General features: G+C 44.9%; 1 protein-coding gene across 1 annotated transcript in view; it reads left to right on the plus strand.

Annotated features, from left to right (window-relative positions):
- Positions 1–399: 399 nt before the first annotated feature.
- The window catches only part of dpysl3 (dihydropyrimidinase like 3), a 32003-nt gene continuing 17595 nt past the window's right edge, over positions 400–14807 (plus strand). The window contains exons 1-4 of the mRNA XM_053441946.1: positions 400–609; positions 10893–10981; positions 12650–12834; positions 14557–14721. Of these exons, the coding sequence (XP_053297921.1) occupies positions 571–609; positions 10893–10981; positions 12650–12834; positions 14557–14721 (478 nt within the window). The 5' untranslated portion in view covers positions 400–570. The remainder of the gene's footprint in view (positions 610–10892; positions 10982–12649; positions 12835–14556; positions 14722–14807) is intronic.

The raw sequence follows: 14807 nt of genomic DNA on the forward strand, positions 1-14807 counted from the left end.
ACACACACACACGCGCACACACACACACACACACACACACACACACACACACACACACACACACAAACACACAGACACACACACACACACACACACACACACACACACACACACACACACACAGAGAGACTTGTTACCTCCTTATCTGTCTCTGTGACCAGCAGTGAGACACAGACACAGGACAGACATCCTGTGGGTGGATTGTTAAACCAGCTAGTTCAGGTTAGCTCGATTAATGTAATAATGAGGGAGGAACGACCTCTGATTGGTCAGACTCACAAACTACCACAATTTGAGGGATAACGAATGAAGCGCTGCAGGCTGCACCACTGCGCCCTCCAGCGGAAAGCTCGCCACACTGCTCCTCTTCCAGTGGAGCGTATTGAGGGAGGGGCCGGGCTGAGAGAAGCAGAGACGCTCCTGATTCTCTGAGCCACTTTACATCGCACTGACAGAGGGGCCACCATTCCCTGAAGCTCCCATCCAGGCGAGGGCTGCAGCATCCGCACAGAGGGAATCTCCATTTTCGAACCGCTTAATCTGTGAAGGTGGAACCGAATCAAAGCAAACATGTCTTATCAAGGAAAAAAGAACATCCCGAAGATCACAGTGAGTAGAGAGAGTTATTCGTCCTCTGTGGGAACTTTGATGCTGTGCTGTTGAGGGTGTGTGTGGGGGGGGGGAAAGATGAATAAAAATCACTGCGCTTCTCTGCGCCATGGATCAGAAACACACGCTGCGCCGGGCGTGTGCGTTTCCCTCTCCATTGTCAGACTTGGCCGCAGGAAGCCGATGGGGGTGAAAAATGCTGCACAATGAAAAGGCACGAGCCGCTGCCATAGAGACCGGCCAGGCAGGGAGACGAGGCGTTTTCTTAAAGGTGTCCTGCATCTTCTTTGTTGAGCGGATCACTGCGCGCAAGAGGAGCCGGCTCGCCCTGAAAACCATCACTGAGAGGTTCCTGCAGGGACGAGATGGTGCTCAGTCACCGGGTTTTACATGTGCTCTGGTGGCCGTTGCTTATTACACGTAATGAATGGGCTTTGTTTTCACGTTTTAGCCATTTTGACAAGAATGTGCTCAGGCCTTTCTCTCTGTGGAGATGAATCTGGGCCTAATTTAACTCTGCTCTCATTTTCCCTGAGCTTTCCCCTGATGCACAAATAATTTGCATAGCACATGCTTCAAAGTATCCTAATGAAATTATAACCTTATGGTGGCCTTATGTTAATTTTGGCTTGAAAATAATTGAACAAAAGTAAAAACAATTTGTAATTCTTGTGCATCGGCTCATTGGTTCCAAACAGCACCTTATTTCTTTTAAGGTTAATAAATAGAATAAATATGTCCCCCCTTCACACCTCAGACACTGTCTTCTGATCATGATGCAGGCTGCTGCAGAGGAGAGTGAAGAGGAGAAGGGTGGTGGTTGGTAGGTGGGGGTGGTGTACACGCCCATTTGTCATGAGCTGTGAGGAGCCGGCCTTGTAGTGAGGCCGCACCTGCAGGAGAAAGAATCAGGACTCCTGTCATGGTCGGTCCACTCCTGATGTGGACCGACCATCGGTGGTGAAACAGCCCTGCAGTGCTACACAGCCGACTGGGTGTCGGTGTGTGTTACAACTGCAGAGAAACACTCCCTCTCGTTGTCTCTGTGTGTGTGTGTGAGTCCCAATCGCCTTCCGTCTAGTTTTCATTGTTGCTGCTCAGGGCTGCAGTCGGGGGTGTGATGCCCAGCTGTGGGAGACACAGCCTTTGTCTCCTCCTCTCAGCTGATACCACACCAAGGAGGGAGATTTGGGGGGAGACTGGGCCAGTTGTAATCTATATCTCTATTTTCAGCCATATCTTGCATTCTTTACACTTAAAGTAGGACATGTCTCTAGCACGTGCTCGGGTGGGCCAAGATTTTCCAAGTCATTAGAGGGATGGAATTTCTTTTCCACTATTTGCCCTCATTTAGTCAGGCTAGTGCAATCTTTCTTCCGATCAATTTAACTTATCAAGATTTCCTTCCTGGTTGATGTGGTGACCCCTGTGGTGACTGGTGGTAATAGCAGGTGTCGGGACACATGATTCTGCACAAAGTGATACCCCTATCAACCACCGGGGGAAGCGACCACACCTTAAGCAGCTAAACTGAAACGATTTGCGAAAATCCAAATGAAATTGATCACGTTTTCTTTTAATAATGAAGATCGTGAACAGTTTTTTTTCATGGTTGAATTACCGCCACACCAGCCGCCAATCACACCAGACTGTGCCGGTGACAATGAGAACTCTAAAGAAACAGTTACACAATGGGTGCTCATGAGACATTTTTGGCTAAAAATAGCATCCACATGGGAACTGATGTAATGATTTAACTTTAAGAACGACTCTAGTTTTTCCTTATCTTCAACATGAAAGAGTAAAAACCAACAAGAATTTGATCTTTCTAACCAAACACCACGATGATTGTGGAACCTTCTCAAAGAGCTTTTTCTTTAATGTTGTAACAAGTGGTTAGTGTTATGTGTTATTCCCATAACCACAAAATATCTCAGACATTTTGACCCAAGCAAGGTCAGTCACAAACGTTTTGGTATTTAAAATCGTGCTATTAACCGCCACTGTTATCCAAACATTATGAAAAACACTTAAACTGAGACACATCCAGTGTTCTCCTGTACCCCTTGAGTAAGAGGAGTTAAAAAGTACATATAAGTACTATAAGTATATACTTCATCCTTTGTAAAGTCATGTGCCTTTAGGATTCAATGGGTTTCTGTCATAGCAGCATTGTTGATTTTAGGCTGTGTCTGAGATCCACTCATTCACTAAACCCCCACTTCACTATATAGTGATTTCTAAGTAGAGATCTTTTGGACACTACTCGTTTCATTCTCTCTGCGCTCCTATTACACTTTTACAGCCACAACTCTGATTGGTGTAGACATCTAGCTAATCGGTCTGTGAAAAAAGGCCGGCAAATATAAACCTGTCAGTCTTTATCCTATAGTGATAATTCAGACATTTTTAATAAAGAGTAGAATTACCAGAGGCGGAGATTAGCTGCCCCTCTCTCCTCCTGCTTATGGTTAGTGACCAACGGTTGTGCTCTACTTTTCATGATGCATTGTGGGAAACGATGAGTTCACTATATAGGATTTAGAGATTTCCGTGAGTGAGTTTGGACTCAGCCTGTTCGTAGAATTTGATGACAATAATTTCTATTCTTTAACTTAACTAAGACATACTGTAGTTATTGTAATGTCTGCAACACTGGTCTGAGAGATACACTGATCATAGTTAGACCACATGAACATCTTCACAGGAAGCCGTGGTACTTTCTCATTCTCATTTACTTCCAATAAAAGGACCTGGAACACGCTTCACTCCCGCACACACGGAGGGACCACAGCCCTCTCCCCCCCCTCCTAAACTCTCCCTCTGTATTTCCAACGTCTGTCCACTCCGTTCCAGCTGTTTCCTTACGTCTGCTCTCCGCCAGAGTGTCTCTGTCACATTTCTAGGTGTGGCTCTTCCCTTCCCTCATCTACCCTCTCACAGCGGCCTCACTGTTGCTCCGAGCTGGGACATGTCCTCGTAAACCCCCTCCAGCTGGAACCGTCATCTGTGGGCACGAACCGGTGCCCGGCAGACGGTGGCTCTGCCCGGGGGGAAACAGGGCCCCCACCACACCAGACTATGCCTGTGCCATGCGGGCTGCAGCGGAGTGGGCCCAAACCAAATACCCCGTGGCTACCCAGATGTTGCCTCGCGACTCGCCATGACTACGGATATATACAGCACAGTTGCCATGTGAGGAAAATACAAGCCGTGTGTTTGGTTGGTCGTGTGGGCTGCTGATTCGACACACACGTTTGGGAGTCTGTCATACAGGCACGTCCTCACTGAAGGAGTAGAGCCTGTGTAATTCAACCTGTCTGGACCAATCAGATCCAGATCCACACCGGGGGTTGTTTCTCTCTTTCTGTCATCGCCATGGTAACGTGGTTATACACTACTCCTCCCGCCTCTCACGAGATCGACATTCCGGTCGGGCGAGTTTTCTTCCCCCCCCCCCCATCCCCCGACCTCCGAGCCTCTGCAATTAGTTCAGATTGATAAGTCCCATTGTTTGCGCTTTTCCAGAATGTGCAGGAGAGAGAAAAAAAAAAGATCCTGTGCAGTTTTGGGTAAAGAGTAAATATTTTTTGCTCGCTAGGCAACAGGGGCTGAAGCGGAGGCACTGGTGAACATTGAGGATGACTCTCCTCTTCCAGTGGTTCCCGGCCTGCCCCCCCCGCCCCCTCGCCGCTCTCCCCCGCCCACGCAGCCCTGCCTGTCGCAGCCCCTGACGAATGTCCTCCCAGGACCCTGCAGACCTTCTCCTGTGTAGCTGTGGAGGTTTTTCCAGGAGCATTCCCACGTATAGAGCACCGAGGATGAGTGGTTATTGTGCGTTTCCATCCCGGTTTATGACAATTCTCCCCTCTGCTGTCTGGTGGAAGGTTGGAAAAAACTTTCTCAGTGGCCGGGCAGTACATGAACAACATCCTGCCGTCTATTTTGGATTCCTGCTGTGCTGGCTTGTGTAAAAGAAAATGACAGTTTCCTGTGCAGTGTGAAGTGCTCTATTTTTGGTGCTTTGGTCTGTCAAGATATTCTCGTGACGTGAACTCAAAATGACTTTGTTGCCAGAATTGTCAGCGACTGTAAAAACTCTTTCTTATTACTTTCTCCAGTGACTTCAAACCTTGAGACTCATCAGAGGAGTGAAGCAGCTTGAATCACACAGTCAACCCAAACCATCCACATTTTTAATTTTGCAAACTGGGATAAACCCTTTTTGTAAGGATTTGTTGTTCAGTTGTAACGTTAGCATGACGTTCGCAGTAATCCTCCTCCGGCTGTCCTAATTTGTCGGGGGAAGAAATCCTGTGCTCAGTGACTTTCCGTAGAAAAACACCAAATCCTCTTCTGTTTACCCGGCTCCAAAACACTGAGATTAGGTTACAGTCCCGCACGCACACTGTCATTAAGTGTGGAAGTGAAGGTTTAGTGATCGTTGAAGCCAAAGATATTTCTTTACGTGTAAGGGTTCAGGGTTCAAATAAACTGAAAGTCTATTATAAAGGATTTTAATATTTTTTTAATTTAAAGTTGTGTTGTTTAGCACAGTTTGTTTTGTAGGCAGGACACAGCTAAGCCCACATATCAAGAATTTTCTCCCCTAACAATATAGGTTGCTCGGTGAAAATATGTTTCGAGATAACGTTAGCAGCAAAACACACAGATGTGGGTGATTATATTAAAATTAAGCCCAGTACTAACACAATGCATTCAGCAAATTGTATATGTATGCATTGCAACTTGCACAAACACGTAACACAATATAAATTCATTGATCTGGTGTGACAAAGGCTAGCATGAGCGCTAACCACTTTGGAATAACTGAATCCTTCCATGTCAGAATATGACATGTGAATGCAGCATAATGCATATTGACTCTTATTGGTTCTACCCTGCGTCTGTACAGTTCATTATAACTGAGATTCCCCCCCCCCCTTTAAAACACTTATCTGGTGTAACAGTGACATGACTGACAAAACGAGGACATGGTCAGTGACCCTGGAAGGTCGGAGCAAATCAGGATCAACACCACCGACGCCCTGTGTAAATGTTTTAATCCAGATAACATGTAAGTGCAGTCAGGAGCTGGAAATGCTTTGTAATAGCAGCTCAATAAGGATTCATGATGCTTTGTTCACCCTCATTTCTCATCAAGATTAAAGCCTGTCATTAGTTGCACATAGTGATTATCTAGACTCTCATATCGAGCGAACCCAGATCCTCCATCTTGAAATGGTTGTGGTCGTACGGTGTCATCTCAGACTCGGGGCTCCACCACCACAGCCACTGAACAGAATGAAGTCTTCCTCGTCAAAAACTAGGGTTGCAACGACAACAAAAAATCAAAACACCACAACGGTTGTGGTATCTGGTCAAAGTGTTGTCTCATTCATGTCTTGACAAACGGTTTGTGTTATTCCCTCAACCACAAAATAGCACAGGCAGTTTAACTCCAGCGATGTCATGGTTACACGGTCGCTGTAGTTTTGTTACTTTGTGGAGAAAACTGTGAAAAGTTAATGACTTCCTGTCGACGCGGTTACACGAAACCATCAGAGCCCCATTTAAAGTGAATTAAATATGTAGAATAATGCAGAAATAATTAGAAATCATATTTGGAAATGAAACGACAGAATCCTGTGGCACATCCACTACATAGCTGTGGCGGCAGTGGGAAACAGCTGTCTCCTGCGATGCCTTCTATGAATTACTGAAGTGTAATATGTTGCTGTTTGTGGCCGAAGGACCTGAACGTCTGTGAACGAGACAGTTCGAGGCTCTCAGGGAACCAGCCCCCCCCCCCCCCCCCACCCCTCAATAAATGCTGCCTGCGTTTAGATTCTTTGAGTGTGATCAAGAGGCTTTATTGAAAAATCTCCTGTCTCAGATAATGTGCTGTTAGTTTGCCAAACAGCACCACCGCATAGATTCAAGTTATATGTGGTGTGACAGGTTGGATACGAATGTTACTATTAAAATCCTATTTCTGCATCATTATTTAAGGTGTTGAAAGGATTTCAGCATTTGCTTTGGATGTGAAAATACTGAAGACTTATATAAAATGCAGTTGAACAGTTAAGTTCATTATGTATTTTCACTGGCAGATGCATTAACGGGGGAATCAGACAGTTGCTGGGTTGTAATGGAAATGGAAAGCTCTATTGATTGTCCAATGACTGCAGTCTCCTGCATGCTGTTATAGGCCAGTCAGGAGAGTGGGCGGTAGTTGACAAAGGAGTGTGTGTGTGTGCGTGTGTGCGTGTGTGCAAGGGACCCATGCATAAGGGCACACCCCTCACTGCGGTATCATAAATCTGATAAAAACTCACTGTTGAATTACTATTGCATTAAATCATTACATTTGATAATTTTGCAGTGAAACAGTTTGCTGTGAGGCATTTATCACTGTTTTAACTAGACTGAAAGCTGCAAGTTTAATATTTATTTGTTGGTTGCTTGAGCTGCATCAGTTAGTTGATTAGTCGATAATCCGAAAATTAATCATCAGCTATTTTCATAATCAATTGATAATTTTAGTTATTTTTTCAAGTACAGATAACAAGCCGGGTCTGGTTCAGTTCTCACACGTGACAATGGGAGGATATATCAATTGTTCTCATTTTCAACTAATTGATTAATTGATAAATCATGGCTGCACAATTGTGTGATCACCAAACAATTCAACAGAAACAATAACGCTGCCGAGCATTGTCAGTCCTCATGGTTTGTGCGTTTTAAAGCTGCAGACTTTGATGAAATCTGAAGCGTTTCTCGTCTACGTCAGGCTAAAAATAATATCCTACACGTCATCTCCATGAAAGAGATGAAGGTATCAGGATCCACTCCCTGTTCTCTCCTCCCTGTGAACCACAGTTTTAGTGCAGCGTGCGCCATGTGCTCTCTGCAGCGATGATCTATGCTGGTGCTACGTTTCCAGCCAGTGATGACGGTGTGTTGTAATGTGCTGCTTCAGGGTGTGGTTGCCTGGGCTCTGTTTCACACCACTCCATCACCAACACACACACACACACAGGCGCAGGAACACATGTATTATGAGCTCAGCAGATATGAAGCTTGTTTCACTCGAGCTACAGACAAACCGTATTATGCTCGTTGCTCTTTTCCTCTGACATGTGAAGGAGTGGCTGCAGTTCATTGCAGTGATGAAATAACGGGTCCGCAGCCAAGACATCTCCTCACACATGTGCTGAAGGGAGAATAGAGAAGTCTGTCTTCTCTGCAGGAATCCATTATGCTGAGAGTGGACAGAGGAACAAGCTAATATTATTGTTTTTCACAATAACTTGTTCCTCCAGTACATTGCCTGGTTATTCATAGCAGACTGCTGTTGACAGGCAGTAACCGATGATTATTTTCACAATGGATTCATTGAGCTGTAATCTCATATGAGAGCGGCAGCGGTTCAAATCAATCAGATTAAATTTAACCAGCGGATACTTTGTTGATCAGATCTTTTCCAAGATGAAAAGCAGCAAACATCTTCTTTTCTTGACGTCACGGTCTACAGCGGGCACTCACGACTATTTCTTCAATGTTTTATGGACAAATCCATTAATTTATTAATCTAGAAAATAAACAGTTGATTGATCCCTGTAATGAAATTAATTAATTGACTTCCTACAGTCAGACTTGGCATAATTAAACCAATTTGAGCTGAAGCCAACACATGTTAAATCTTTCATGCTTGATAAACGACTGAACTTATAGAACTTATGCAGAGCTTAAAAATGGGGGAAAAGAGTGAACCCCTGAGGGATCAGAGCAGCAACAAGGATCCTGCTAGGAGAACTACTCCACATGTCATACATGAATACAAGTGAACAGTGTGTGTGGGGGGGGGGGGGGGGGGGTAAGGAGCAGAAGCAGCATACAGTACTGTCATGAAGGTATCAGACATGTCAGATCATACTGCCTCCACCACACACCTGCATAATAGCATATTACTGGGACTAGAAATAGCAGTTCTATTAAATTGATGGTTAATGAAATGACATGAATTGATGGAAATGTCTTCAGTTAGCAAATTAAACCCAAATAAAATCAGTCCAGAATCAAATTAGATGAAATAAAAACAGCATATTCTTATGAATTATCATTTCTGAGTATTTGATCAAATCTAGAAATCCTTCCTGCCCTGATTAAGTATAAACAGTTAACTCACAGACGACTCAACCAACCAGCTGCACCAGTACCCGTCTACAAACCATCACCCCCCCCCCCGCCCATGTTGTCCCCCGCCCTGTTCAGCAGCAGCAGCCAGTTGAAACCCGAGCAGCCGTCCAATAAGTCAGCAAAACCAGGCCCGCTCTCCCCTCCTCTCTCTCTCTCTCTCTCTCTCTCTCTCTCTCTCTCTGTCTCTCCCTGCAGTCGCCATGACAACAGAGTTAGTCCTTGGCGCAGCAGCAGCAGCAGATTTGATGTCCGACTGTGATGTCATGGCAACGCCCCGATCACACCACATTACCAGACTCAGGGCTGAAGGCTCCCTCAGACATTACTGTGCTGTAGATACATTGTGTGTGTGTGTGGGGGGGGGGGGGGGGTCACATTCAGGGATTGTTAGTTCCTAATGCAGATGTTTTATTAATATCCTGCCTCGTAAAGTGATCAATAATCCACAGTGTCAAATATAATAAATCTCTCAGATGAATGGATTTAACTGAGAAAATACCAGCCACAGATTCTGTTGCACAACCAGATCTGGATAAAGGTTGTTTGGATGTTAATCTGTGATCAGTGGTAAAAAAGCAGCTTCACTTCTGTGTCCTGCAGCTTCACACATACGTTATCACCATGGGGGGTCCAGGTCATTTATAAGTTACAGTCTCTCCATGAATATCATCTCCTGCTGTAAAGATTGAATATAATGATTTATCATAACTTGATGCTTCTTGTTCTCTGAGGCTTCAGGACGTTTCTTTCAGTGAGAGATGTAATCTGTTGTGTCTGAGAGAAAAATAATCCAACAAATAATCCCAAAACATATTACAGAATTATGCTTTTATCAGGATCACCGTGGAAAACATGATGTTTGGTTTGTAAAGCATACGCTGACGTGATCAGACTGGAACATATTCATCAGTATAGTTCACCACTTACTATCTGTTGAAGGCAGCTGCATTGTGACAGTCAAAATGAAGAAGATGAAAACAACCATCAATTTGAGAACCAGTAACCGAATTAACTTTTAATCTTTTATAATTTATTCTATTGCGTACACAGACAAAACACACACAGAGAGAAAACAACGAACACACAGAGCCAGACTAACAAACAATAATGACAGTCATTGCATGTTCAATTTAAAATGGCTTCACTGTGCCACACCTATCAGGGCGTCATGGGCGGAGAGAGGTTTATCTTATTTGTTTGACTCACTTGATCGACACTGATCAAAGTGGCTGATGTTGTTAAAAACTACTATAGTTTTATAGTTAAACTATTTTATAGACATATGTATATATACGAAAATTTGCAGTGATTCCTTAGATGTCATTATCAAACCTTTGTGAGCAAGAATGGAAATTGAAGCTTAATATTTTACAGTTCAACCATAGCCTTTATTTAATGACTATAAATGCAAATAAAACACAAATACAACCAAACCTTTTGAACTTGAATGAAGAAAATAAACGTAATTTCTTTTAGCAATATATAAATATAATAATAATAATAATAATATACACACGAATTCACATCTTTTATGCCATTTTTTTGACATAAAATAAAAGTTTGCAAATCTGCGATATGTCTGTGACTGGTTCATATTGGCTGATTTTTATCTGCTCCTGAATAATCGATCAAGCACAACAGTGAGCACGAGTGTGAAGAAAACATGGATACAAATATGGGTTATTCTTGCAGCTGGAGTCAATCGGCTTCACTACACAAGACCACAGGGGGAGAGACGACAGTGTGTGGTCCTGTCCACAGCCGAACTGTGCGTGGTGTGTCCACTTGGGACAACAGCGACAAACATGCCCTGTCTCTTTCAAACTCTGGATGAATGAATGAATGAATGAATGAAACATTGTCCTTCTCCTCCGTGTGGGGAAAGGGAAGGATAATATTTAATGACAGAGAAATAGGGAAGCATTGTTCAATTCCAAATCTAGAACCCGGAACGATCTGGCTGATACTCACCCTGGGAGATGATGCCTGCCCAAACTGGGTCTTTGTTGCAAGAACATCTGATTAAACTCTACTGTCTCTTCTTCTCCCCCCCCCCCCCCCTCCCATCATTCTCTCTGCAGAGCGACAGGCTTCTGATCAAGGGCGGGAGGATCGTGAACGATGACCAGTCCTTCCATGCCGACATCTACATGGAGGATGGCGTCATTAAGTAAGTCATCCACTGCCCTCATTTCTGCTCCGTCCCCATTTGCTCTCATTCCTCAGCTCAGACAAATCCTCCATTCACTGTCCTTTAGTCCAGTTAACTTGTTTCTCATATGTTCCAACTCCTTCACGTTAAACAGCGTCGTTCTTACGAGAGCACAGATGGCTGCTGCAGCTATTACGGAAACATGTAACTCTTCTAGACATGTACAATATGTTACAGGTTGTTCAATCCATCCAATGGATTGTCCAGATGAGTTTGTGTAAATGTCAAGAGTGAAATTCCGTCAGAGTCGTTTTCCTGGAAATATCTGTATATGGTCATGGTTCTCTATTACCTAGATTCTATATAAAGATGAAGGCATGTTTCCAAATTCTTCCGCTATCCAAGAATCACGTCATAAATTATAGCCACAGAAGTGAGGTCCTGCAAAAACACACGCTCGACCAATCACAAGTCAGTTTATACACGTTCAATAAAATCAAATAATGAAATAAAATCCAATTTAGCAACTTCATTGACAGGGCAACATTTTAAATGAGCCGTTCAAGTTTGGCTCATTCATTAACATGGAGGAGATGGGATTAATGACCTTTACTGCAGCCGGCCACCAGGTGGAGATTGAGACGTTTCGGGTTCACCTTTAGGGAGCCATCACGTCGTCCATCCTTATAAACAGACTCTGCTCAAATATCAGAGGTTGCAGGTAAAGTCTCATCTTAACCAATAGTCTTCCATCCATGGGGGTCGTGAGGTGGCTGGAGCCAATCCCTGCTCTTATTGGGTGAATGACGGGGTAAACCCTGCACAGGTCGCCCGTCCATCAACAACGCAACAACATTCATGCTCAGATTCACATCTACAGGAAAAGTAGTCTCCAGTTAACCTGACCTGCATCTCTGGGCTGTGGGAGGAAACCAGAATACCCATAGTAATGGAGCGAACATTGAAACTCTGGACCGAGACAGCAGTAGCCACTGCACAAAATATACATAGAGGTCTATATAGAGTCTATAGAAGGGAAGTTTACAGGTTAAAGTAAAACAACTGAACATAACAGTGACTTCTAGATAAAATGTACCTACAACACAGGGAGGTTGTAGTTAATAGTGATGAACAGCCACACTGGACTCAAATTCTGTCTCTGCCAGAAGAGGCCGAGTTTCCTTTCTCCTGAATCAGTCAGTCCTCCCCCCCCCAGTAATGTTCCCACTCGATTCTCCAATTATAAACCCTTTGTCCCTGCTGCCCGACTGAGGGGCAGCTCAGAGAGAGGCGCCCACTGGAAGGCTGGTGTTGCATAATAAACACCCAGAGGACTGCCTTGGCCTGTTCCTCTGTCTGGACTGTCCCCTCTATAAACTCTGAACAACAGCAGGGTGTTTTTTTCTTTTTGATTTTTATCAGCGCTGAAATGTTGATGTGTTGACATGGTGACAATGTGCTGCTTCGAGGTTGGCTGACTTTGTGTTGGGGTCATTTTAAAACCTGTTTTTGCTTTAGAAACTCCTCTTGGCAAATGTTGGGCTGGACCAGCAGGAAAAACCCCCACTGTTGATGTTTATTTATTTCGAAATGTATCAACATAATTTGATTGTCATTGCTTAGTAAAAGCAGCAAAGTGTGAAAGCATTATCATAGAATTCTGACCAAATCCTTTTCCCTCAACAGGCAGATCGGAGACAACCTGATCGTGCCCGGTGGTGTGAAGACCGTGGAGGCCCAGGGCAAGATGGTGATCCCGGGCGGCATCGACATCCACACCCACTTCCAGATGCCGTACCGCGGAACCACCACCGTGGACGACTTCGCTCAGGGATCGAAGGCCGCTCTTGCCGGGGGCACGACCATGATCGGTGAGGTTCTGCGGCAAAGGAGCTTCCACACACACAGAGGGGGTCGGGGGTGGGGGTGGGGGTGGGGGTAGGGAAGGTAGAGAGAGACCCCAACTGAGGAAAAAGGGAATGGGAATTCTGTGTTTTGGGCAGCTCTCCAAAAGAGGAGCGCACAAAAGACTAAGTGTGAGGGGGATAGCATTGGGGAGGGGAGACAGGGGGAGACGGGGGGGGGCACGGAGAGAAACACTAATCCCACAGAAATAGAGCACCAGTGCGTGTCCTCGTGCACGTCCGCGTACAGTGTGAGTTTGTGCATGTGCACAGTTCATGAGACCAGACGCTATCACAGCCAACAGCTGGTATATACCAGAGTCTCATTAGCACCATTAACTTCTTTGGAGCTGGCTGCTGCTCTGTTGCTTATCTGCCACCGTGGTTCTGTGCACAGTCACCAACAGGCGTGCTACTGTCAGGCAGCTCCATTCACGGTCTTCCTCCAGCGCCAGATGATGTTGTGTCTGCGCGCTGGTGCACAGAGAAGTGAAAACAAAAACACTGGCTCATTCGGTTGGCGCGGTACACAACAATTGCTTTGTTCGGTGGGCGCCATTCTTCCAGCTCAATCCTATTAACGTGCAAAGACTAGATAAGCAGATCGGGTCGTCTTTAATGAGATGAAGAAGCCGGTCAGGTGGCGAAGCAGCAGGAGGCTCTATTGTATTAGAGCTGAGTAAGATGGAGCCGGATATTCCGTGCACTGTGATACTGTTGTGCACGAGGAGGATTTACTTTGTGCACAACTCATTTCGAAAGCTGACTTAGAAGATTGATCCGACAAACATGCACCAGTGCAAACGTTTGTTTCAGTGGACCAGCGAATACGTCCCTGTATGAAACCACATTAAACATTTTATATTGCAGATTTTTATATTTATTTGCACCAAATTTCACACAATCATTGATATCACTCCTTATAAACACGCCAGGGTTTTGTTCAAGATCCATAAAAGCTCTGCTCCGGATCCACACTAAAGTTGAATGGGGTCGTCCTTGGGTCAAGCTGCGCCCTTCCACAAAATGTCATGGAAATCAGTTGAGTAGTTTCTGTATAATCCTGTTAACAATCAAGCAAACAAACTCAGACAAAACCATAACGTCCTTGATGGAGGTCATAAATTGACTCAATTTACTTTTGTGGGACTACTCTAACTGATGTTTCAGCTTAATGCATCTAGAAATGTTATGTTCATACGCTCCACTGAGTTTTAAGCACACACATTATCCAATATCCCCCAATCCCCTTTAGTGTCAAGCTGTAATCTATAAAAAATTACTATGGTTATGTAACGGTGTAAAAGCTCCACAAAAATACCCCCCCGATAGAAGTGTCCCCGGATAGTTCAAGGACACACCGAGACAAAGATGTTCGAAATGTAATGTGACATCTGACACTGTGGCTCGCTGCAGGCTGAGCTCTGCAGGAACTCAGACAGACAGCTTGTTATGCAAGATCAACAATAGAGGGAGGGTATGGGAGCAGGAGCAGACAAATCCTGACATCACCTTGTCATCATCTTCCTACGTGTGACTATTCCGACCCCCCCCCCCCTCCTAATTTCTGTCTCCTCTTTGTTCGTCTATTCATTTCACGTCACCTGCCTTCTCCCCTCTTTGTGTCCCTCTCACTCATCTCCCTCTCACTCATCTACCGTCCTCATCCCTTTGTCCTCTCTCCTCCAGTGGACCACGTGCTCCCGGAGCCCGGCAGTAGCCTGATGGAGGCCTACGACCAGTGGAGGCAGTGGGCCGACGAGAAGTCGTGCTGCGACTACTCCCTCCATGTGGACGTCACCCACTGGAACGACAGCGTGAAGCAGGAGATGGATACCCTCATCAAGGAGAAAGGTGGGCGGCGATGCCGTGTTTAGATTTACAAGTTTTAAATTGTCTCCGAAATGTCGTCACAGTTGTTGCAATAGTACAATTAGTAT

Source organism: Pleuronectes platessa, chromosome 15, assembly GCF_947347685.1.
Source record: "Pleuronectes platessa chromosome 15, fPlePla1.1, whole genome shotgun sequence".
NCBI lineage: Eukaryota > Metazoa > Chordata > Actinopteri > Pleuronectiformes > Pleuronectidae > Pleuronectes > Pleuronectes platessa.